The following is a 26,971-nucleotide window of genomic DNA, read 5'->3' as shown; positions in this document are numbered from 1 at the left end:
CTGCAAAAAAACAATCACAGGAGCGAGGCATTTGGTGAAGATCCTTGAGGCAGTAGAGAGCCCAAAGGGCAAAGCAGAGAACCAAAAATGCCAGGAAACAAAGGAGAAATGTAAAAACTTCCTGAAAAGGGGATGAACAGGAATGTGCAGATAAGCATCCTTGAGTTCTGGGGAAACTAGAAAAGCTTGAGGAAGTAGAAGGGGAAACGAGGTTTGAAGGGACAGCATCTGAAACTAAAGGACCTTCAAAAAGGTATTTGGGTGAGAAAGGGCCAGAATGTGTCCCCAGGGTGCCTTCTTTCCTGGGGACCAAGAACATTCTGGAATAAAACTTCCTCTTCTGAATAGCTAAAACTTCTTGAATTGTTCCTTGAGACAACAGGCCCTGAAGCACCTCTAGAAAAAAAGGGTAGTTCTTCCCAAGGAGGCACAGAAATGCCCGAAATGGGAGGAAGAGATTTCCAAACAATGTAACAGCCCTGGTGAATGATGGAAAGAACCCAGGAGTCTTGGGTAATCTTTAACCACAAAGGAAGGGACGTAGAAAGATGAAGAGAAAGAGAAATGTGACTGAGAAGAACAGGGCAAGGACAGTCAGACAGCACCTGGTTTGTCAGAAAAAGGAGGCTACTGAGTAGAAGGAGTTTGGGTAGCCTTAGCAGTGGGAGCCCTTCTACCACCCTTTTTACTTATGTGTGAGGGCAAGATCGTCTATGGACAAAGGCAGGCTTATTAGGGTAATTCCTCTGATACTTGGCAACAGGTAAAACAAAAATATGCTTCAACTCCTATAAGGCCTTGTCTTTTTTTGGCAGAGACTTAAACAACTCTGCAGCAACAGCACCAAACAAATGCTTATCCATCAGTTTAGCCTTGATATCATCAGGCAAAAGCTGAAGTATGAGCCAGGAATATCTCCTCAAAACATGTTTAAAAGCAGCAGCCATAGATAAGGGACCAGGTGCGTCATAGCTGCATTTCATGGAATGGTGAGCAACTTGGGAAGACGGTCCTGGCAAGCAAGAGCCAAGGCCTTCCTCTCAGAATCAGGGAGATCTGAAATAGCCTGACAGGTTGACAGAGAAGAGCCAAAATGTATCTAGTCATGTGTGTCTGATAGTTAACAGCTCTAAAGGTTAGGGTAGCAGAGGTATACACCTTCTTATCCAGTCTCGCCATTGTCCGGCCATCCTTATCAGATGGAAGTAACTTAGTGGAAGTCAACAATCTGGAGGGCTTATCAGAAGCAAATGACACCACAGAAGGGTCAGCAGAGGGACACTTATAAAGAAACTTACAGTCCTTCAGTCCTTTATAAAACTTATCAGATTTTTTGGGAGCAGGGAGATGGGAATCAAGAGCTGAGAAGCAGTGGAAAAAGCATCCAGCAAGGCAGCAGGAACAGGAAGAACAGAAGAGGGCCTACGAGACTCCATTTGTAGAAGGTCATAGTACCTCTTCTGAACATCAGAAACCTTGGCACAGTCCATTTGAAAAATTCCTTCATTCTGGACATAATGTCACCAATTGAAATCTCATAAAAATGAAGAGTCAGGAGTGATAGACTCTTCTTCCTCAGAACCATAGTAAAGTGGTGAAGGAATCTGAGAGTAATATGTCAAGGACTTTTCATCATCATCAGAAGAATTCTCCTCTCTGGGCCTCTTAAGTGGGGTAGAAGACCAGGGCGGAGCAGGAACAGAAACTCCCTGTGGTGGCTTAAGAGCCATAAATGCATTAAACAGGCCTTGAGTGAAGCTTTGCCATTCGCTCTGAGAATCTTTCACAGCAGGCAAAAAGTGTTTGGTTTTCTGCTTCTTTTTAAGTGGGACATCAGCCTTGAAAATTTTTGGAAGCTCCGACCCCTGACGACACTCATTAATGGCAGTCAGAACCTCTTCCCTCACTAGAATCTGAGGAACACCCTTAGGTCCTTCAATAATAACCAGCTGCAGTTCCCCCTGTACATCCGAAGTGGACATCTGCAAAACCTTCATAGATGTGTGTGGAGTTAGATCCATGCCGGCCTCAGAAGTGGTCGTGGCAGAGGAATCTGAGAAAGAAACTGGACAATGCTCTGGGATTTCACCAGCCTTGAGAGAGACGTCTGCTGCAGGCAGTAGAGCAGAGGAATCAGACCAAGCTATCTTGGCCTTTTTCTTTGCAGATGGCTGACCCTCTGGCCAGGAAGATCCTTCTATGGTACCTTTAGCCAACAGTTTAAGTAGCTGGTTCTCTAAAAAAATCGGAAGGGAAGAAAGCCAGTTTCGCAATATCTTAGGGATGAAAGCTTGACAAATCTCACAAGACATATGGTCGTGGGAAGCACCTAAACAGAACAAACACTGCTTGTGACAATCTATATAGGGATTTTGTTTCCTGCACTGATATTTTCTCTTTCTGCATGACATGAAACCCAACAACTAGAAAAACAAGGCAAAAAGAAGATAAGAAAATAAAAAATCCCAATGCAGCACTAATCTGAAAGTGGCAGAAACCAGCACACAAATGAGAGTTCAGACTGATGATTGAAGATGGCATATGGACTGCTGACAAAGAAGTTTTAAGAATGGTACATCCAGACATGACCTCTATGCCCTATGCCATGTATGGGGAGCAAACGTGTGATGTATGACATACTCATTACAACCTAAAGGCTTTTGTATATTGACTGGATGTCGGGCTACCCTTGGGAGGGGATCCCTGTTGTAAAGAATATTGCAACAGTGATATGGAAGAACATTTGCCTATTACTCTGACATTCATGGCTACCAATAATGTTTTGTTTCTTTAAAATGAGTAACTACTAATCCTTGCAACAAGAACCAAAATTTTTAAAAAATCACAAAGTCCACAGTTTGGGTTATGTACAGAGTTCATTCATTCTTTGATAACTGCATTATCCTCTTCAGGATCATGGGAAGCAAGAGCCTATTACAGAAAACAATGGATTAAAACAAAAATGAATCGTGGACGAGATGTCAGTCTATTACAGGACCCCCCCAGGCACACACACACACACACACACACACACACACACACACACACACACACACACACACACACACACACACACACACACACACACACACACACACACACACACACACACACACACACACACACACACAAACACTCTTCATCCATACTTACAGGTAACTTAGAGGGTTGCCAATTTACAAATCTGCATGTCTTTGGGAAATGGCAGGAAACCAAAGACCCCAGCAAGACCCAAATGAATGCAGACAGTACATGCAGATGCTGCAGAGGCAGCCCTGTGGCTGGGATTAAGCCAGTGAAGAAACTTATGTGAGGCATCAGCACTATCTTCTGTGGCAATATGCCACCAGAATAAAGTTCAATGTTTGTTTAATATTCATTTCATTACTATGTCTTATATCTTGTACAATGCAGTCATTTTTTACCTGTTATTTATTCAAAGATGGAGCCTTTAAAATCAGTGTTGTCAAATGCTACATATTCCATGGCTTACATTTCTTTGCTACTTTTTACAGCTTATCTTCAGTTGACCAGTTCCTTTCCACTTCTGTTATTCTAAGTGTGCACTGCTGATCTCAAATAAAACAAAATGGCAAGCTTCCAGAAGGTTTCCTTATATCAGTGCTTCCCTTCTGTTCTTCTCTGAGTAACTGCCCTAGTCTGCTTCTTCCAATCATTCACCTCTCTTTTTTCTCCAAAGCCAACTTATATACAGTCTTGAGTTCCCTCCCTAACATAGCTGCTCTATTCCTGTGCTTTGATCTGTTACTCTTATTTGGTTAATTTACCAAAATTAATTGCTCTCTTCTCAAGGTTTCTAATTCATTGGTTCACGGGTTGTTACTAAGATAACAACTATTAGGGTCCTTACAAGCTTAGCCATGCACCCCAAACCATTAGGGCCCCAAGTATCATATGGGTGGGCATGTTAGTAGGCAGGTAGCTAAGGATTTGTGGGGAGGACATTAGTTAGGATAATACTTTTCTTACTGATGACCTCTGTCCATAAGGGAAATGGGGGCCAGCCTGGGGGTTAATTTATGATTTCTCATCCAACTGTCAACGTTTCATTTGAATATGCTCAGGGATGAACTGTCTTTTATATGTATGGGAAACCTATTCCATAGTGTGGAGATCCTTTAGGACACACAGGTGTCCCTCCAGCATGTTCTGTTTATGTCACAAGTGTAGTTCAGATCCCTGGATGTAGTGCTTTTGGTGCAGTTGGTTTTGCACATGTGCAACAAATCCATCAGGGCTGGGTCTCAGGAAGCCCTGTAAGTTAGGCAAAGATCCCTTTTCTGCAGCCTGTAGGAGACGGAAAACAGAGACAGAGCCTTTAGTCAATCAGTGTATGGCAGGGTATTCATGCCTTGAATTCTTCTGCTGAGAAACCTCTGTTGGCATTCCAAATGTTGCAAGTATCTGGTTAGATACATGCCAAAGGGGGCACTGTATTCAATAACAGGTTTGATAAGGGCCAAGTGGAGTGGTATCATAACTTCCTCATACCTGGATGCCATACTCTCAGCTATAAATTGGGCTACATAGAATAATTTTCTTATTATCTTAGATACATGTTGGTCAAAGGCCAGACTGCTGTCTTCATATGTTCCAGATCCCTTACTACTGGGTCATCTCTTGGGGGCATTTTATCACTGGAGTAATTAACAGTTTCCAAAGGGCATTATAGTGCATTTTTTGGCTTTGAGTTTTAGGCAATAGCTTTGGCAGCAGTCATCTGTCTGTGCTAAACCCACTTGCAAGAAGTTTGTGCCTGGTGGGAAATCTATAATAGCTCCCAGTTTACAGTCATCTGCAAACTTGGTGAGCCAAAGGCTTTTAACATTAGCCTTGACTTCCGAGAAGTAGATGCCAAACAGGAGTAGGCCCAGCACAGAGACCTGGGGTACTCCACCAGTGACTGATCCCTATGTCTTGGGTCCTATCTGTGAGCCAGCTGGCAATCCAGCGAGTTATGCAATGGTTTATGCATAGCTCAGACAGCTTGTCAGGAATGCCCAAGTGGGGTATTGTATCAAATGCCTTAGCCAGGTCAGGATACATTGTATGCACTGTTTTACACTTGTCCACTGCCTTGATGACCCCCTGAAAGAAGTCTGCCAGGTTAAGTAGGCATGACCTTCCCTTAACAATCCCAAATTGTGGTGGGGTTCAGTGTCTGTAGGTTGCCAATGTCTTTGTTTATCATTTCTATGATAATTTGTTCCTTGGCTTTGAATATTAGACTGATGGGTCTGTAGTTCCCTTGGTCAGTTGATAGTCCACCCTTGTGGAGGGAAATGATTGTTGCAGTCCTCCATTCACTTGGAAAGTAGCCTGTTTCAAGTGGTACTGATAAGTTATGGTTTACACTGCTCAGGAGGTAACCGGGGAAGTTGATGGGACCCATGGAGATGGTGTTCCTGGCTTTAGCGAGTGCACCCAGCACCTGGTCCCTGCTGACAGCTGGGGAAAGTATGCTGAAAGTGGAACTGGGAGGGAGTAGGGGTGAATTCTGAGCTGAATTTACTAGCTAGCGCATTTGCTATGTCACCCTGATCGGTATAGGTGGTACCATTCACCACCAGTTCAGCACACAGTTGTGTGTTACAACTAAGATTCTGGACATAGCTGAAGAAGGCCTTGTGACTGTCCTTAGCCTGCAAGGCTATGCTGACCTCACAGTTGGCCTTGTTGGACTTAACTAGACCTCTTTGTTTCTTGTTTAATTATATAACAGAGCACTTGTCATTAAGAGAGTTGCTTTTCCTTATTTTGGTCATGAGTTTTCTTCTTTTATTATATACCCTGTTTAGGTCAGGATTCCACCATTGGGGTTTGTTTATAGTTTATTTCTGGTAGGTACAACAGCCTCTATGCAGTCAATCACATGTTTGTATAATGTCTTGGGGTTAGCGGGAGCCTTAAACTTTGAAAACTGTCAATAGGATGTACTTTGCCTTTGAATAGCTCACAGCTGTTACTGGTAAAGCTTGATTTTCTGGGATGATTTCTACTTCAAATGGGACAGCTTTGTGATCCACTCTCACTAGTGAGGATGTGACACTGGAGGTGGGGGTGGAGGTGCAAAGCGCTCCCACATTGGTGAGTACCAGATCCACTATGTTTGATCCTCTGGTTGGAGTGTTCGCTATCTGTTCCAAGGTGTTTGTGTTAATAAAGCGCTGAAAGTACTGTGCTTGTGAATTTGAGGCAGTGTATGTTTTCCAGTATAAAGAGGGGTAGTTAAAGTCACCCATGAACACAGTGACTGGTTGAATGGTGAGTGCCTCTAGTAGGTTTAGGTAAGAGGCGTGAGACTCTACGGGCATAAATGGTGACCTGTACTAGCCATGATATATAGAGAGGGACCTTACATATGGTGACTTGCACGTAGAGGAGCTTAATGGTATTATCCTGTTTAACCAAGCTGGAGATATGTTTATTGCTAGCATACATCGAAACACTTCTACATTTGGCCCCAATCTGTGTTGTTGTTCTAAATGTCTGAAAGGCACTGTAGTTTTGCACTTCTGGAGAACTTTCTACAGCTTTAAACTAAGTCTCAGTCAAAGCACAGATATCTACATTTTCTAGAGTGAGGAGGACTTGAAGGATGTGGAGTTTTTTGTTTAGGCACCGAGCATTGAGCAGTAACACCTTAAGGTTGCTTGTAGACTTTTCCACTTTGTTGGTAGTTTTGTCTTATTGGCATTGCCTAAAAAAGGCTCTAAGGGGTGGATGCAGTTTTAGCCAATATCTGAAAGCCTATGGAGGGTCAGGTGCAATCCATCATTGTAAAGCAACATGGTCTTTTGACCATGATCTCCCAAGCTAACAGATAATGGTTCCACCTACAGTGACACCAGAAACTAAGCCAATTATTAAAATCAATAATTTTATGTTCATACTGTGGCATCATCCTCAATGAAGGTAGAATGATGCCCAACGCAAGGCTCATACCTATCTGTGACACATATTCTGGAAGATACATTGTGTCTTTATTCATATAGTACACTGAGGTATGTCTCAGATCATTTACATCCACATAGACTATGATAAAATCATACTGGTACCGGGAGTGCAGTGACTTGAGTGCAATTGTGATATTACAATTCCTGGCTCCAGATAGGCAAGTAATCGTTATCTCCTTGTCTGGGAATGGGGCATCTGTGTGTCACACAATGCAGTACCCAGTGACAAGAGCACTAATGACTGCCGTATGGGCTTTGCACTTGGGGGACCATTAGGAGCAGGCTTATGTGAGATGGTTGGTGTTGCTTTTGGTATGGGCTTTACTGATTGCTGAGGAGCAGTGCTGCCATTAGGGTGCTTTGGAGCTCTTTAAGACTTGGGAAGGTTTCTTTTAAGTGCCTCAGCGTAAGACAATCTGTGTGTGTGGTAAACATTATGTGTGAGGGATGTAGTGTGTGTGTACTCCTGACAACCTTGTTTGTACGCAGGATTTCTGTCTCCAAGGATGTTGTGTATTTTCATCTCTCTCATACCATCTCGTTTTCTTTAATGATTAACTAACTGGTTGTCTGAAAACAAGAGTAAATTGCTACATTGCCTTAGGATGCCCAAATCTACTAAGCTGGCCATAGAGGCATTCCTTAATGGTATTACCCTTCAGTATAATCTTAAATTGTTTTCTTTCTCTTTATCAAGGAATGTACAGTTGTGTAAGCTGAACTTACCATAACAGTAGATGTTCGAATGATCATGGCTGAGGTAGCCTTAGTATATGGGTTACATCCTGACAACGATATAACATATAACTCGTGTAGCTAAGGCTACTGCAGCAGTTATCAATATGATGAACACAAAACTACATTTGTTTAGTAAAATTCAGAATGCAAACAGGTTTTGGATGTTTCCATTAGAAGACAAGGGGAATGATACAAAGATGTTCATCATATTGGTCACTGCTGCAGTAGCCTTAGCTATACATGTTACAGCTTGCCAAGGATATAATATATATCCCACATAGCTAAGGTAACTGCAGCAGTCATCATTCGAACATCTACTGTTATATTAAGTTCGACTTACACAAACGTACTTTATGACAATTCTATAGTTAAATAAAAAGTAAAAAAAATTCTATTTTAAATTTCACTCTACTGTATACCTTAAATGTGACCACAGAGCATTATTTACGAGGTTAGAGTAATTACTAAAATTACAAGCCTGCCCCCTTCTCTGTTTGCCCCTTATTAATATAATCTTAAAACAGGACTTAGACTTATAAAAAGAATACAGTACAACTGTTAATGCCATACTGGTCTGAAAGAGACAGAATGCTGTATTCTAAAACAATTTACGCATTGTGTAGGCTCCCTATGTTAAGTTCTAAAGTTCACCTAAACCTTGCTTAACAGGATTTGTATTACACCTTATTACACAGTATACAAATGAGGAATTGCTCATTTTCTCATAAATGACATCTATTCTCTGCCTGATTCCAAAATCTCAGTAACCCTTGCCACCTACACTTTGAGATAAGTATAAATTGGCACATACCTCACAACTGTACAGATTTTCGCAGAATGTCCAAATTTTTGCCTCGTTCCTCCTAAAATCTGTACTTTTCTGGCAAATAGCCAAGGATTGAAGTAATTAAATAATGACAAACATTTGAGTTTAAGACTCCACATCCTTCAGAAAATTCATGCTAGTGCAAAACCTATTATTCTATGAACTTTCTAAGTTTGTAAGAGCAATATTTAAAACCTGTCCCTATTTCTCCCCCCATCATTTTAGGCTTTGTCCAGATTTTTTGCTCTAAGAGGTTGAGAGGTATGAATTGGCACTGCACACGAATTTGTACTTTTCTCTGGATGACGTTGGCCATGTAAGCCAATGGCAATTTTAATAGCGCATGTATGTCAGCAGTAGTACTGCAGGCATTACAAGGGAAGTGTTTTTATGACAGAAATGCTAAGGATAACGTACAGACAGAGCTATATTGTGCAGCAGCCAGCAACAGTATATGTTGTACTGTTCACACAGTGCAGAAGTACACTAAGGACTTCACTGTGGGCTTGGCATGATTCAGAATACTTACTCATTTACTTACTTACATATGCTCTTTATCCATGTCAGTCCCACTATGCCAGTAGCCTATTTTCAGGGCAGACCTCAGGTGATAGTCATACTGACTACAGGAAATTTGACAAGGCACCCTGGAACTTCCCCTATACTTGTCAATAAGTCTAGTGTTTTTTTTTTTTTTATATCTGCCTGAAAAAACACCACCTTGTGCAAATGATACCTAGGTTTAATGTCTGATCCAAAGGACAGCACACTAGTTTTTGAATCACAATGCATTTTACTGTCACTGAGGGACATGTCTGGAGCATTATTTGGGGAAGAGAACTGCCTATACCTCCAGTGGAATCTGCCCACATGTTATATCATTTAGAGGACTGTTATCTTGCTGTAGAGACTTGGGCAGTATAAATGCCGCAGGGGATGCCTTCCATAATGCCACTACTACCTCTCAGAACCTAGTTGAGTCCCGCTATTTTCTTATAATTGTACTTACAGATATCCTTATTCCACTTTCGCCCCTCCATTCTTCCTAATCACCATCCCAAAACACGGCACAGTGCAGGCACTTAAATTATCTGCCCTCCAGTAATCATACTTTTGTTATCCATGTACCACTGCCTTTCATGTCATAGTTAGTAGTCGCTGGGATACCACAGGCATGCCCATTCATTTTAGAAAGCAAACATGTTGCAAGAGGGAGTTACAGACTCAAACATAATTCTTTGTTATGTTTTTTTTTTGGGGGGGGGCATAGCTGCATATGGTGTAGTGTAAAGAGCAGGCAGTTTCATCTTTTATTTAGAATTATTTATTCTACTTCAAATTACAAACTTCTGAAAAGAAAAATGCAGTTGAATATGTAGTCAGTTCCTAGGAGGTCCAATACTAATGGCCTGCTCAGTATGAACATTTTTGCAGCTAATGTTTAGAATGTGTGGTCATGCAGGCTAACAAAAAACAAGATGTCAAATAAAATCTGTTTATACTAAAAAGCTCCACTAAGCAAATATAAAAAGGGAGCACTAGGAAACGTCATAGCAATAAGGAGTAATATATTTTGTTCTCAACAATTTGTAAGAAAAAATACATCTTCTTCCCTCAATGTACATAATGTACAGGCCCAGTCTATTAATTATATTAGAGAGTGACATGATAATTATTGTCTTTTCAATAATCTTTATATAAACATCTGGAATGGGTAGGGCTAACCTTAAGTAAAATGGAGTCCTCAGCAAAAAGCTCTCTGCAGACCCCATTTTCCCATTCCTTATTGCAGCTGCTACTTGTCAGTTCTCGCAGTACTTTTACTCCCCACTGCTTTCCTTCCTCACCTAGCAATTTTGGGATTGAATACAACTTCCTGAACATAGCCTCCCAGTGACTTCACACAGGTGCAGTATTATGCATACTGAATCATTCCCAGTTAACTTTCTCCATCCACCCCTGTTTATTATTTTTTTCACTTGGGTAAAAATATAAAAGTGGCTAAATGCACAAGCATTGGCTGTATGCTCCATTCATGAACAGAAGGTTGTGAGTAAGCACACACTGAATGGTAGTTCCCATTTGTAAATATTTATTAATATTTACTATAAATGCATGAATGTATGCTTAAGGAAAATACACATCACACTACAGACTTTGTTTTAAATATTATACATTTCAGTAACCCACATTATAACTGCAGATTTTCTTTAATGTATGCTGTGATGGTCTTAAGCCCACCTCCATACCAAACTGCCACCTATATAGATACACCAGAGATCTTTCCCATTTCTCCCCAAACTCCTTCAATGACATCCTGCAAAAAACTAACTGGTGTCCACTAAAATTTCTCCCACTCAATAACGCTGTAGGAATTCTTTAATTCTACATTTCTTAAATAATCTTGCCCCACTCCAGTTAAAAAGGATCAAGTCAAAACATGCTATTTGGCTTACAAAGTCCACAAAGCTAGTAATGTCCACTAGAGATAAAGCCTGGAAAGCTGGGCAAAAAAACAAATCACTGTCTAACCTCAATCTATATAAACAACTTTGCAACCAGGCCAAATGCTTAGTTATCAAAGACAAAAAGAAATCTTCCAATCAATCCAAGACCAACATAAACTAAACTCCAAAAGATTTTGGGGTGCAATAAACTCCCTACTCCACCATGGAACTAACAACAATCCATGTCCTAACCCTGAAAATACATCATCTGATATATCCTCCCTGTTTAACACTTACTTCATCAACGCCATAAATAAACTTCCCACCTCCTTCCCACCTATTAAGTCTGACTCACCAGGCACTCCACCCTTGCACTCCCCTACAAATCCTCTACCTTCTTTCATGCTATCACCTATTCCCACTTCCACTGTGAAAAATCTTCTTCATAAACTAAAACCCTGTACCAACTCCCCTGATAACTTACCCAAAGAATAGTTGCAACCCTCTGCCTCCTCCATTGCATATCCTATCAGCATCCTCCTAAATAGATGCATTCAGGAATCCTGTATACCTGATATTTTGAAAAAAGCATTTATTCTACCACTTCACAAAGGCGGCAATAACTCTGACATTTCAAATTTCCGTCCCATTCCCATTCTCTCCCCAATCTCCAAAATTCTAGAGAAATGTATTCACACGCAGCTCCTCAGTCACTTGATACAACACCAAATCCTCTCTCTGATCCAACATGGCTTTACGCCAGGACATAGTACTAACACTGCCCTCATTTCCTTCCTCGACACTGCCACTGAAACCTGGATGTCCCAGAACTACCTTGCTCTCAACACCAATAAAACAAAACTTTTTAATATTTACCCCTGCAAAATCCAGCTCTGTTGATAAGTCTCTGTTCACCATTCACTCCCAAAATAACACCATTATTGAAGTTGTCCCCAGCACCAAATTACTAAGTGTCACCATTGATGATAAATTAATGTTCGACCTTCACATCTACAGTAACATCAAAAAAAACTATCAGAAACTAGGTGCCCTGTATAGGCACAACTATTTTCTTAGTCTCGCTGCAAAAAAGGCTCTGGCCTTATCCTTCCTGCTTCCAACACTTCTATACGGTGCTCCTATCCTCACCAATCTAAAGACCTCCTTGATAACAAAACTAGATTCTTGCTATAACAAAGTTGCCAAATTTGCCACAAATGCTAAATATTCTACCCATCACTGTTCCTCTCTACATTAACTTAATTGGCTAGAATCACAACACTATCTCACATTCTTACAATTAACTACATCCCATAAGATCATCTACCACGCTGTATACTATCCAAACCAACTCCTTAGGTCTGAAAACAAAATGCTACTGTCAGTAGAGAAACCCAAGCTCTCAGCCAGCCATATGTTGTATTCCTATAATGTCTCTAAGGCATGGAAAAAACTGTCCCCTTCACTCAGAACAATCAGCAACCTGGCCTCCTTTAAAAAATCTGCATCTCTTCTCTAAATGGTTATGCCCCTGTTCCCAAACACACAACTCCAACTCCTGATTTCTCATCCCAGTCCTAGCCCTCTAAATATTCACATCATTCCCTTCACTCTACCTACTTAATGCTTCCCTGCCTTTCACCTGTCATTTACACCCTCTGTACTTCTATTCACCTAATATAATTACTCTGTATCATACCTCTCAACTGTACAGAATTCCTCGGTAAATACCAGGTTTGAGGGCAAAATATCGGGGTGCCACGAATTCCTGAGTGGTTCCTTTAATTTCCGAATTTCCCGGGGTTTTTTGAAATTTTTTTGGGACTGTTCCTGCATATGCGTGATGACGTCAGCACAAAGTAGACTGCTGCTGACTGTGCCAAGCCATTACTACGTAATTTAAATTTCCTGGTTTGCAGGTTTTATTCAGGTAGTGTGAGTTCGCACAGCACTTCTTTCTTCCCCTGGCTCCAAGTAAGGAAATCAAACCAAAAAAAGAGTTATCTGAGTTTAAGGTATTATTCTTATGAATGATACTGTATTGAGTTTAACTCTTAGGAATGGACCGGACTTTTATTTATGTACGGGAGAACGGGAACGGCAAGTGTAATGTACTTCTCGCCCAACAGCTTTGAGTGCATTTTGACAATATTTCTCACTCAACTGGAATCAGGAATGGTGGTCCTTTGCATTTTGAATGTCTGATTGCTTATACAAACCACTCAATTGTTAATTCCTAATCCTTTGCAAGCTGTAGTCAAGTGCAAAGAAGGGTGTTCTGCATGTCTCACAGTTCCTTTGTAATGTCTCATCTAATTCTTAGGAAGTATTTATGTACCGGGGAATGGAGAGTGCACTGCCAGTTCCTTTGCATTTGCTTTCCTTTGTATTTTGAATGTCTGATTGCTGTGGTAATTCCTTTGCAAGTTGTACTCAATCCAAATTCCTTTGCAAGCTGTACTCCAGTGCAAAGAGGTATGTGTCAAGTGCTAATTCCTTTGCAAGTTGTACTCATGAGTTTAAGGTATTATTCTTAAGAACGGTACTGCATTGAGTTTAATTCTTAGGAATGGACCGGTCTTTTATTTATGTATGGGGGAACAGGAATGGCAAGTGTAGTGTAATTCTCACTCAACTAAGCTCTAAGTGCATTTTGACAATGTTTCTCGCTCACCTTTGCATTTTGAATGTTTGATAGCTTATATGAACCACTCGCTCAAGTGCTGATTCCTTTGCAAGTTGTACTCAATCCACATTCCTTTGCAAACAGTACTCAAGTGCAAAGAAGGGTGCTCTGCATGTCTCACAGTTCCTTTGCAATGTCTCATGTAATTCTTAGGAAGTATTTATGTATGGGGAACGGAGAGCGCACTGCTAGTTACTTTGCATTTGCTTATATAAATGGAATTGGGAATGGCGGTCCTTTGTATTTTGAATGTCTGATTGCTGTGCTAATTCCTTTGCAAGCTGTACTAAAGTGTAAAGAGTTGGGTGTCAAGTGCTAATTCCTTTGCAAGTTTTGTATTTTGAATGTCTGATCGCTGTGCTAATTCCTTTGCAAGCTGTACTTATTCCTTTGCAAGCTGTACTCGTGCAAATAGGTCTGTGTCAAGTGCTAGTTTGCAAGTTTGTATTTTGAAAGTCTGATTGTTGTGCTGATTCCTTTGCAAGATGTTCTCAATTCAAATTCCTTTGCAAGCTGTACTCAAGTGCAAAGAGGTGTATATGTGTGTGTCTGTGTGTGTGTGTTATACTCAATCCAAATTCCTTTGCAAGGCAAGTGCAAAGAGGTGTGTGTGTCCCTGGTTTTGGGCCTTTGCCTCCCCCCCCCCCCACCAATAAATTTTGGCTTTTTCCAGATTTCTTGTCCTGCATAGTTCTTCAGGGGGAGAGAAGTTTGGTGCTGCTTATACAACATCTGTTTTTATTAGTAGCACAACAGGTAGTAAGCTTGTTTTTTATGCAGAAGGCTGTAGTTCTACTCCCACAGTATGTAGATGGATTGCTGATACTGTACTGTGTTGTACTTTTAAAGGGGTGGATGCTGCAGTCCTTAGAATGTCCTCTTTGGGAGAGATACCTAGTAACTATTAACCTGTTATCAGTTTGCTATCCATTCTCTTTTGCAATATTACTTGGTTATCAGGTTTTTAATGTAACACAGGGAATTTATTCTTCAAGAGCAACAGGTACTTTAGTTATAGATGAAAAAAATGAAATATAAAGTTGTTTGCTAGCTGCAACCTCTTCATTAGTTACAGATCTCTTTAATGTGAAATAATTTAGATGACTTTTGCATTTTCTTTGAATGTGGGTTTCTATGCTGTTTCAATGAATGTTGAGTTTCAAGGGCAGAGATGTTTTAATGCTAAGGCTATAGTCATTGTGAGACTGTATTGCTTTGCTTACCAGATGTCTATTAGTGTTTGTGCTATAAAATGTAAAATAAAAATTTTAAATGAAATAAAGATAATCATTATAAAAGTAAAGCATTATGCACATTACAGTGTTTATGGTAAGTGGGACAAAATAGTCAAGTAATGGGACATTGGAATGGCTACGGGGGGGGGGCTCTGCATGGGGGCCCCATTCGATCATGATTTTGTGAGGGGGGAAGGGCGGCAATCTCAGACAGCCCCGGGCCACACAAACTCTAGCTATGCCACTCATCAGTAGGCCATGGAGAATGACTTTTGGAGGTCCTATCAAACTATAACATTCTTTTGTTAAGATTAGAATACTGCCTATCATTAAGTGCCATACTTTTACCACAAAACCCAAATATTGCAAGTCAGCAAAAAGAAAATCTTAAGGTTCATAATCTTCTCCCTTTCCAGTGAACATCATTGCTACACATTAAAAAAAATGGTTACCATTTACTATAGGTTCTGGGGCCATAGGTCTGTTCTTCAGTTTGCGTTTGAAAGTTGGTATCCCACAATCCCATTGCAGTGGGTGGAGTTACATAATTATGTTTGTAAATTTTATGTTAATCAGCGTACAGATTTGTACCTATTTTTCAAGGGCCTTTGTCCAGATTTTTGATGTTTCCAGGTTGAGAGGTATGCTCTGTATTCATTTTCCTCACAGCTATACTACTACAGATATATTACTTTCATGTATGCTGGAATACACTCTATGCTCCATTGTAAATACCATTCACTAGCTTATTCACTGTTGCTTCTATTTCCAGTTTTATGCATTGTAATTGTACTGTATGCTTGTTTTTTTCTGTTTATGTGATTATATTTTCTTTGTATGTAACTTTGTGGAGCTTTTCTCCCCAGGCCTCCACTGAAAATGGGCTCTTTTCAGGCCCAGTGGAGTTTCCCGGTTAACAAATGCAATAAATAATAATAAATAATAAATCAAACACTTTCTCGACCCTCTACAAAAACATGACTTATTCCCCTGGCAAGAAAGTTGTCATTTTTCCGCTATGTTGCCGTCAACCAAGGGTCATATTCTGAAATTATCAGGGAAGCACAGAGTAGAACCTCTGCCATCCTGCTTTTGTATCTTAATTCCGATTAACAGTCCCAAGCAGGTAGGACATCACACCAGGGAGTCAGGAAATGATTTACAAATAACATGACAATGATGAAGTACTGAATGTAAGAGTCTTGCTAAGCCAGGAGAAGTTAATGACATTCCAAAACTCAATTCTCATTCTTAGTAGAGCTCATGATTGTTTTTTAAAACATGCAAATAGTTGGCAGGGTAAAGTACCAAAAAAGCATCACGGGAAGTTACCCACTACATGCCTCAATGCATCTATAACCATCAGAAAACAGATTTAAAGAGAATTAATTACCAGTTCTGGAAACAAGATATTTATTTATTTATTTTATTTTATTTTGCATTTGTTTACTGGGAAAGTCTGACTGGATATATGTCCATTTTCAGCGGAGGCCCGGGGAGAAAAGCTCCAGAAAGCACAGTATAAATACATTAGGAACAATAGAAACATTTAGAGATAAGTACAATATGCAGTTTTCAGTAGGGTGACAAACATGGATAAAATATAGTAGACAACACCAAAATCATGCAGCTTCAATTTCAGACAATAATACACGGAGTTATGGGCTAAGTCCCTTCAAGAATTCGTACACTTATTAGAGTATAAGACTGAAATGTTTAGGGAGAGTTTGCAGGAACAGCGGGTGGTGATTAGTCTGGGTTAAGCAGGGACACTGCCAATGTTGTTAGACGTGTAGTTTGAGGCTTTTCTGAATTGGGTTAAGGAGGATTGGTGAGTGAGTTCGGCAGGTAGCATATTCCAATTTTGCCTACTGAGATGGCGAATAGTGAGTCCCCAGCCAGATTTATGCTCTTAGTTGTTTGTACAAGCAGTTTGTCAGCAGAGTGTACTGTCCTCAGGTTGCTGTATAGTTTGATGATCTTATTTAGTGCTGGTGTTTTTTCAGGTTGATACAGTATTTTGTGGGTTATTATAAGTTGGTTGTATCGGAGAAGACTGGGCCACTCTAGCCATCCTAGTTGAGTTAGGTTGATACAATGATGGGTCCTAGAGGTAGCACCAGTAGCAAATCTAGCAATATGGTTGTAACAACTAGCAAGTTTGTTAAGGGTGGCTTGGTTCAGGTTAGTGAAGAGGGGGGGAGGCATAGAGGAGGGTAGATAGTAGGTGGGACCGAACAATAGTGGTTCTTGCAAAAGGAGTGAGGAAGGGGTTGATCCTGTATAGGGAGCCCAGTTTTTTGATGACAGATTTGATGGCTTGATTGACATGGATATCATATTTTAGGGCATTATCGACTGTGACACCCAGGAGTTTTGTGTGAGTATCTGGGGATATGATTGTGCCATTGTTGGAACTTACAGTAAAGAATGGTGAGGAGGATTTCAGGTGGGGAAAAGATGAGCAGTTTAGTTTTGTTGGGGTTTAATAGAAGCTGACATTTTTCAAACCATTTTTCTACATCATTGAAAGTATTCTGGGTTAGGGTTATAAGCTTAGTTGAGGAGGAGGCGGTGCATATTAAAGTAGAGTCATCCGCATATTGGATGCAGGTGGCCATGGGAGTGATGGTGGGTAAGTCATTGATAAAGACTGAGAAGAGTAGTGGTCCTAGTATGGAGCCTTGTGGGACTCCTAGAGTAATGGGTAGACGTGTGGATAAGGTATTCTTCCATAAAACTGCTTCTTGTCTATCAGACAGGTAAGATTGGAACCATTTAATGGAGCTACTATTCAGTGACAGTTTCTTCAGGGTGCAGAGAAGCAGTTGGTGACTGACCATATCAAAGGCCTTAGAGAGATCTAGGAAGAGAGCTGAGGTGAGTTTGTTATTGTTTCGATTGGTGTTGATAGAGTTAGAGAAGGATAGGAGGGCTGATGTGGTGCTGTGGTGTGGCCTAAACCCATGCTGAGAGTTAGCCAGTCATTTATTTTGGGTGAGATAGTGCATTAATTGGTTGTGGACGCACTTTTCCATACTTTTGGCCAGTGGTGATAGTATGACTACTGGTCGGAAGTTTGAGAGGTCTAAAGAATTCCCTCCTTTATGAAGGGGAATGACATGGGAAACCTTCCAGAGAGAGGGAATAGTGGCTTCAGTCAAGGTGCGGTTTATTATGATCGAGACAGGGTATGCAGTGACATTTGCCCCTTTTTGTAAATATTCTGGTGGGAGGAGATCAGCTGCCAGGGTAGCGGGCTTTAGTTTGTTAATTAGATATCGGATGGTCGATGTAGATACAGGTTGGAAGGCAAACGGGAGTGTGGTGGTGGTTGTGGAGGAGTTTTGAAAGGAGCTGGTGGGGGGTAGTTGGCTAGCTAGTGATTGGACGGTTTTGGTAAAAAAGTTGTTAATGATGTTAGCAATTTCCTTTGGAGTTTTAAGGTTGCAAGTTGAGGGGTTGGGGGTGGACGTTTGGCCAGGGTGGAGCAGTTTGTTTATGCCTGCCCAAAATTTTTGAGGTTTGTTCTGGTGCTTTTGCTGAAGGTGTTGATACAAGTTTTTTTGTCTAACAATGTGGCTTTCTTGGTATCATCCCTTAGTTGTCAGAATTTAATATGGTCAAGTGGGTCTTTGGAGGCGCGTCAATTGTCCCATGCTTTATTTCTTGCTATAATTTTGGTTTTGGTTACTTTAGACAGCCAGGGGCGGTCTTAGTTTTGGCTTTAATGGTGCGGATAGGGGTGTGGGAATCTAGAATGGAGAGGAATTTAGAATTAAAATAGTCTACAGCATCATCTAGTGGAAGTTCTTTAAGTATGGCCCAATTGCATGCTCTGAGTTCATTCTGAAAGTCAGTGGAGTTAAAGATCTTGTTGTTTCTGATAGATTTATAAAGAACTTGGTGGTGGTTATCTACTTTATGCTTAATGATGTAAGTGAGTAAGTGGTCACTTATATCATCTGCGAGGGTACCCATGTTATACTGGACTGGGTGACTGTTGATAAGAATCCAATCCAGGATATTGCCTTTGTAGTTGGATTTATTTATTCTGGTGGGTGAGGATACAAGTTGGGTATAGCCGTGAAAGTTTATATGGGTGGTGGGAGATTCAGAGGAACAATTGTTCCAGTCAATATTAACGTCTCCTAACAGCATAGTTTCATGGGGGTATGTGTTGGAAAGCCATTGGAGGAAGTCTTCTAGGGTATATGCATTGTTGCCTGGGGGGATATAAATGCAGGCAATGAATATAGATTTACTTTTTTTAAGCTGTAGTTTGCTAACTAGGGCTTCTGCATTATAGAACAAGGGGGTTGCTATGGGGCTAGAGTGACATCTATTGTGTTTTTAAACAGAACTGCTACTCCTCCACCTTTCCTGGTGTTTTGGTCTAGTCTAAGTATGTTGTACCCTGGTGGGATAACCTCATCATTTTTAGTTCCTGGTTTTAGCCAGGTTTCTGTAAGACATAGCACATCAGGTGAGTAGGTGGCTAGAAGGGCATGAAGATTATTGGCCTTGTTGTTAATGCTCCTGATGTTTAGGTGACAGGTCAGGAGAGAGTTAGGGGACCTTGCATTTGGCCATATGCTGAAGGTGGTAGTGGGCTGGGAGCTTGTGGGAAGGGTGGGTCCAGGGTTAGGGTGGATGTCTCCATCCCTCATCAGAGTAAATTGTACCATGATTATTAGTTTCAGCACTTTACTTATTATTTTATGATAATATCTAGTTTTGGGGGAGATAGTCTGTGGTTTAGTTAGTTGGTGGTTATTAAAAGTGGAGAGGACAGGTTTATAGTGAGCTAGGGGATGGTCTGATTCACTTATGGTGGGAGCACAGATGTTATGAGATATGGGGTGGTGAAAGCCAAGATAGGACTGGTTTTCATAGATGGTGAGGAGATATAGCCCAGGCAATAGTAGTGGTACTTGGTAAGGAATGTGGGTGGAAAATTAAGGGGGTTGTTTTCAGGAAGGGGTGGTGTATGGAAGTGTGGGTTATCAATGACAGGTTGAAGGAGGGGGAGTGGTTTAATATAGGTTTATTTATAGGTTGTAGGAGGGGGAGTGGTTTATTGGGCTTAAATTTAGCAGTAGTGGGGCAGGTGGAATTTTGGGGCAGGGTGGGGCGTGAAGCAAGCCTAAGCAAAGCGAAGGCGAGCGGAGCGAGACTATACCAAGTTACAAGGATTTCCAGGGTCTGTGAGTATGCAGGCTTAAAGAATACAACTCTACAGTGTTTTTACTCAGTTCTTTTTAAAGTGAGTTGTGTTTTACTCAACACTGTATTAAAACAAAGCTTGTAGCTTAGCCAGGCAACTTCACTGACTGTTGGGAGAAAGCAAGCTTTTAACCTGAATTTTGTACAGATATTTTGTTATTTCTTTAGCAACTGTGAGATGAAGTAAGTAGGGGGAATGTGTTATACAGGCTGTTTAAGCTGTAGAATGCTTTTTTATTACTTATTACAGCAGCCTGACTAGGGAGTCAGTAAGATAGAAAAGAGAGATGGGATAAACTTTAGCATCATTTAGGGGGAAGGATTTCAAAATATTTTTTTATGAAAAGTAGAGTACTGTACCCCAGCTGTGGAGATTTTATAATGTTGGCTATTTAAAAAGCTAGTTTTTTTTGTACTAATGCAAAAGAAGCAGTGCATTTCCAGATTACATCTACTGGCAACCAGTGCACAGTCCCATAAAGTTTTTCACAAGGTTTACAAAAGGATAAACTGGAGAATCACTTGACTGTTCTGTCAGTCAAATGGAGAAACTCATTTTACAATAATTTGGGGAGGTGTTCTGTGCATTCCTGGTAGTCATATGTGTATCACTGTCCCTATATTATTCTAGTATCTGCATATAGTAAATACACAGAAGCCCACATACATGACATATGGAGCAAGAATGTGCATATATACATGCTATATATAGACAGGCAGACATATACGGAACAACGGGAATAGGTCCACAAAGACCTGTTACACAGGCTGCACAGATATATGTAAGTATAGGTATATGAGTAGGTGCCTTTATACACACACTGCTATCCTGGGAGACACCAAATAAACTGGAGTAATGACAAAAACACTAACCATGTGTGTGTGTGTGTGTGTGTGTGTGTGTGTGTGTATGCATGTGTGTATATATATATATATATATATATATATATATATATATATATATATTTGTGTGTGTGTGTGCGTGTGTGCGCGCGCGTGTGTGTGTGTGTATGTACGTGGGTCTATATCAGCTTATCGAAAGCTGATAAGAGTGAACGCTCTTTGACTGACCCCAAAACGTCAAACAACCAAAGTAGCGAAGACATGGAACAGTGATTTTTTTTTAAGCTGATATAGACCCTATGTATGTAACATATAAATACATTATCTAAATGGTAAAAGTATCTGCAACTAAGTACATGACCTACATAGCTGGATAGGCCAACAAAAGCAGATATGTTAGCAATTAGAAAAACCTGGCTAAAACACACTATCTGAAATGAACACATCCTACCACCTGGATTTGATATATTACACATAGATTATAAAAACAAAAAAGCAGGAGATATAGAACTCCTACTTTCAAACCAAATAAAAACTATACAGTGATACCCCAGTTTTACAAATCTGAAATCCTACTGACAGCAATTCTAGTAGACAAGTACAATTACATGCACACAACTGTACTATACATTTTACCAAATTGCCACATAATATCAATACACTTGAAAACATACTATCATAGCTTATCAATACCATGCAAAGTGATATTACTATTGTTAGACACACCAAGATGGACTGGAGTGATGACAAAACCACTAAGCACATAAATCTAATTAGTATTACCTAGCTAATTAACCACACAACCAGAAGAGACAGTCTTACGTAAACAAAGTATTCTAATCTGGATCGCTATATCAAACCCATAATACACTGAAGAGACAGGTATACTCTTTAATTACTTAAGTTACCACACTCCAACCTTCCTTACATGGAAAAATGCTAAAATGAAGTAATATCACACAAGTACATATGCTCAACAAAACACTTCCATAGCTCATAATTTATGTGGTGGCCTTGTGAAGGCAGTCTGGTGATAAGGTCTAGAACTAACACTGGCGAACTGCCCAGCAGATTACAGTGAAAGTGCACACGGGGAATTCATGCTCTCATCACAGCTGGGTATGGAGAAAGCATTAGGTCACAATAAAGACTTACATTCTGCATCCATGAACACCACAGTGTCTATTGTGTTTTGCATCCATGAACACTTTTGATTACTCTCAAATTTCAGAAAGAGACACGATGCACAAAGGGATGTAGGGACTAAAACAAAAAAGAAGACAGAAAAAGCTGGCAAGGGTTCTGTGCCCACTTACACATTTAGATGCGACATTTATTTATCCTTTGTTGACCAGGTTAGTCCCAATACATTAGTGACTCCCTTTCAGCTGATACGTGAGATGGCATTGACACTACTAGAGGAAATTTGGCCAGGACATCTGGGAACTTCCCCTACTATTTTCAGTATGTGCTGTGAGATCTTTTCCAACTACCAGAGCTACTACCAAGTGTGACAGATGGGGTCTCAGTTTAAATTCTGAAGAATGGCATGCTCAGGAGGGCAGCACCCCCTTATGCTGCACTGCAATATCAACAGTGGCAATTAATCCATGAACCTGGGGTGAGACTAGAACCCATAACCTTCTGATCTTCCAGCACCAAAAGCAAGTATGATACCTGTTGTGCCATTTACACTAACTACATGCTTGTAGATGTCCATGACAGCAAACTGCAGCAGAGTTTAATGTGCTATAAAAAATACCATAAGATTATAACCTGATGACAGGCTGCTTCAGAATTTAATAGCCTGTCTAGAAGGACTCTGTTCCATCACAATACTGTACTGCTATAAATGCATGTTCACACAGGCAGTATTAAATAATTCAATACAATTCAGTCACCATTTGTGTTTGAAACAGCAGGAAATGACAAGCACTTCTGTAAGTCAGACATAAAAATGTTTCCATATAAAGCAGATAGGAAGTTTAGAAAGCAAAATGTAGTCTACCATGCAGAAATATTAACGTGCACTGTGCATTCAAAGTAGGACTATATAACCTAAACTGATGTTTAAAATGCTTATGCATTTTGAGAAAAATGAAAGGTAAAAAGTAAAGGAAATGCAATAAGGTAAAACATGAAGAAAAACAGTTACTGCTACAACATCTGTAGTGATCACTCTGGCTGTCCTTCAATGCTGTTCTCAGACTGAGTAATGAAACATAATTGTTTGCCAGGAAAGACCACAGTGAACTGGCAGTGATGTGAAACATGGAGTCTTTCAAAATTCAAGCATGTGAAATAGTACACATTGAGAAAAGCTAATATTTTTGCTGACACATCTGTTTTACATTCTGCTAATTAGAAACATATGATATCTTAAACTATATAGCTTAAATAAACAAAAGTTAAACTTGCCTCCTTTGCAGTTCTTATTTTCATATCTTCATCAGGGTCTACGCCCACTCTGTTAAAAAAACAGAAAATGAATCAGTCTGTGTATCTTTAAAAACAGTCCATTTAAAGACTTAATAGGAGATCTCTGCAAGGCTTGTACATTTTATGATAGATGACAGCTGCACTTTATCCCTGTGTCCCCATCCCATAATGAACCATGAGAACTCACATCAAATCAATACATGTAGTTGCTCACAAATGCCACCCCTGAAGATCAAACACTGCTGACACTGTCCAGTGTTCTTTTCAAAGAATTACAATGTAAATAAAATCAACAATTATCTACAGAAATCTCAGAACTGGGGTGGGGGCTTCACAAAGCTGTCAACCAGAGTATTTACAGAGGGATCAGGCTTTGTCTCTTTTCATGTTTATTGAATGTTTGGTATACACTAACAGAACAGTCTCCAGTAATACGAGCGTATTTCCTTTGTATGGACCTCTAGGATTTGGAAGGGCTGAACAAGCGGCCATAAATGTGACTATTTAGGTTCAACACAAACAAATAAAAAGCTCTGCATCTGGGCAACAGCACCCCTGGTATGAAGTATCAGCTGGGAGGAGTGAAACTTGCAGGAAAAAGTACCTTGGCTCACACCTGGACTGAAACACCACGAGCACAACAAGAGGGCATGGTTAACAACAAAACAGATTGCTGGGATATATGCTAACAAGAATAAATTCCAGAATGCTAAGAGGAATAGATTCCCAAAGTGAAGAGATAATGCATCCACTCTAGAGGGCCTTGGTTAGACTATGCCTTACATATTGCATGCAATCCTGAAAGGTCACACAAGGAGAGGGTCGTCAGCTACTAGAAGGAACTAGGAATTCAGAGGAAAGCAACCAGAAAGATGCACAAGATGGAGGAGAATGAAAATAACCAGATGATAGGGGAAGGGACAGAATATAACCAGAAGATGGAGACAGGAAGATGTGATACTAGTGCACAGGACTGTGTCAGAAAGATGTGAAGGGGTCATTCTGAACAGAGAAAAAAGGGGGGTAGTGAGAGGACACAGGTAGCAGGTTGTATGAGCTGCTATTCCCTGGATCTCTGAAAGCATTTTTTCGCACACAAGTTGTGACACCAAGGAATGGACTATGAGAACGGGTGGTGGGAGAATCCACAGAGGCAATCAACAGGAAGAGAAAAAGGTGGGAAAAGGATAAAGTAGAAGGCAGGGATGGAAGGTTGTCATAATACTAATGCACTTAAACCAGTAGACGATATGGGCTAACTGCCTTTTACCATCAAGGTAATATAATTTCTTACTGCTATTAAAGTTACTTGTGTCTTGTTCTTTTAATTTACTTGCTTGCAGTCTGGTCAGATATTAGACTACAGAATTTGTGAACATAACACCACATACAGGTAACTCAGGTGTCCCTGGTGGTGTAAGCTGGTGGCTGCAGTTGTACAGTAGCTCTTTAGGACACACAGTATTTGGGATGAATATCTGGTAGGAAGTGAGCCAGTTATCTGTGAAGGAAACATAACGACATTTAAGCTGGTAAAAAAATGGTGAGTGTGAATTGCTAAATATCATCTGGAGAATCCTGGGTTGAGTGTTACCAACTTGCTGGAGCTGGCAAAGGACAATGCAAAGAGTTCATGGTAAAAAACGAGCTGCACAAAGCTGAGATACAACAGTCTTGGTAATTTTAAATTGTGGGGATTCAGATCTCACAATAACAACATAAACATTCTTGGCAAGTTGATATTCTTGGGAGTTCATACCTCTAGAGAGGTGTATTTTTTGATAGCACATTGTTTTCCAATTCAACGAGAAATCAATGTTTCACTCCTTGACCCAGTTCTTTTGCATTTTTGTGTGTCTCTTCAACAAAACACATGCATACAAACCACATTCTATCTATCTTTCGGCTTTTCCCGGTTAGGGGTTGTCACAGTGAAACTCCGGTCCGCTAATGATTGGCAGCAGATTTTTACGTACCGAGTTGCCATTCACGCATGTCTCCACACAGAAGACGCTTTAGCTGAGAATCGAACAGGACAACGTATTACTGTGAGGCGACAACGCTACCGCAGCACCACTACCGCAGTTTTTATGCATACAATAAACCACATTCAAACACATAATTCAAAAGTTTATGAAATAACTCAGCAGCTTATTAAACTGTGAACTGTACACTTCATTAAGGTACTCGTCAGACTATAAACCACAAAAATGGCACAATAAATGTCCTCTTTACAATAATATTAATGTATACTGTTAGCTTTTTGGCACCTGAATAATGCCTGTTAGGCACAATTTTCTATTTCCAGGGAAAGGTAGGAAGTTAATTCTCATGCTTATGGCCAAGTACTTCACAATAAATAAAACAACAGATAATGGGATTTTAGCAATTTCACCGTAAATCAAATATTAAAACCCATCCAGGAAATAATGACTGACAAAAATAAACTGCTCAGGGTTAGCCACAGAAAAAGATGTGAGGTAAAGAAATTACAAACCTTGGTCTGCAGGACATGGCCTGTTTAACCTTAACAATGTTGCTAAACTGCCAATCCAAGCAGGATATAACTTGCTAACTACTATGCTAAACCGCCACCACACGCAGTATTAATCCCATCTGATTGGTCTACCTGAGTTCACCTCCTTCAAGTTTATAGTACATTTGGGATTGTTGCTTGTAATATGAAGTACTTTGCATTTGTCTACACTGACTTTTACCTGTCATCTCTCTGCACATTTTGCATTTTCCATAAATACCTTTACAGAATCACACACCCCCACCATCATGTACTAAAGTCTATTTACCTCCTTTTCCTGCCTCTAGTGTCAGGCGGGCTACACTCCAGTATCAATGACTGATCCCCCCGAATCTTGTGGAGGAGCTCCACTGGTGTGTTGTTTATATCTGGCCACTGACCAATGAGCTATGCAACACCTCTTTTGGAAATATTACTAGGAAGTTTGGACCAGTTTTTGAGCAGTTCTGATAGAAACCCATGATGTGCATGGGTTACCTTATATCAAATTGTCCCGTTGCTCTTCAGTCCTTATGGAACTGATGTTCCATCTGTCCAAGTCTTCGCCTTCTTCTTCCTTCCAAAATTAGTTCTGATCCTGCCTTGTGAACTTGTGAAGACTGAGGCATCCTTTTATTAATCAGTATAGCCAAATAAGACCATAATCTCTTCTCTCAATACAGACTGACTTCTGAAACCTCTGTCAGATGTCTTCAGAGCTACTCAGACTTGGTCTTAAGGACGGGTGTACTACACTCTGGTGGATGTTTCGTGTGTGCGAGCGCGAGTGTGTGTATACACATACACATATGCACACAATCTCACACACACGTGCACACACACGTGAACTTACTCAAGAATATGGTGTTCAGAAAATAACTCTAATTTTGAACGAAATGGATTGTACAGAGTAAGTTGCAAATGAAAGAACAGAGTAACCATTACTAAACATACCTAAGCACTAAACAGGTATCTGGACTTAATCATCATCATACATAGGTTCTGCCTAAACTGAAGACATTTAACAAAAGTTAGATTT

The 26,971-nt window shown here is 40.3% G+C and overlaps 1 protein-coding gene across 1 annotated transcript in view; it reads right to left on the bottom strand.

The window, feature by feature from the left end:
* SLC9A9 (solute carrier family 9 member A9) overlaps positions 1-26,971 on the bottom strand; it is a 3,618,317-nt gene that overhangs the window by 416,564 nt on the left and 3,174,782 nt on the right. The window contains exon 16 of the mRNA XM_044071972.1: positions 23,397-23,445. Coding sequence (XP_043927907.1) covers positions 23,397-23,445 — 49 coding nt within the window. The remainder of the gene's footprint in view (positions 1-23,396; positions 23,446-26,971) is intronic.

This window comes from Protopterus annectens, chromosome 5.part0 (assembly GCF_019279795.1).
Source record: "Protopterus annectens isolate FY-2018-M chromosome 5.part0, PAN1.0, whole genome shotgun sequence".
NCBI lineage: Eukaryota > Metazoa > Chordata > Ceratodontiformes > Protopteridae > Protopterus > Protopterus annectens.
This window is presented reverse-complemented; position numbering and strand designations above follow the sequence as displayed.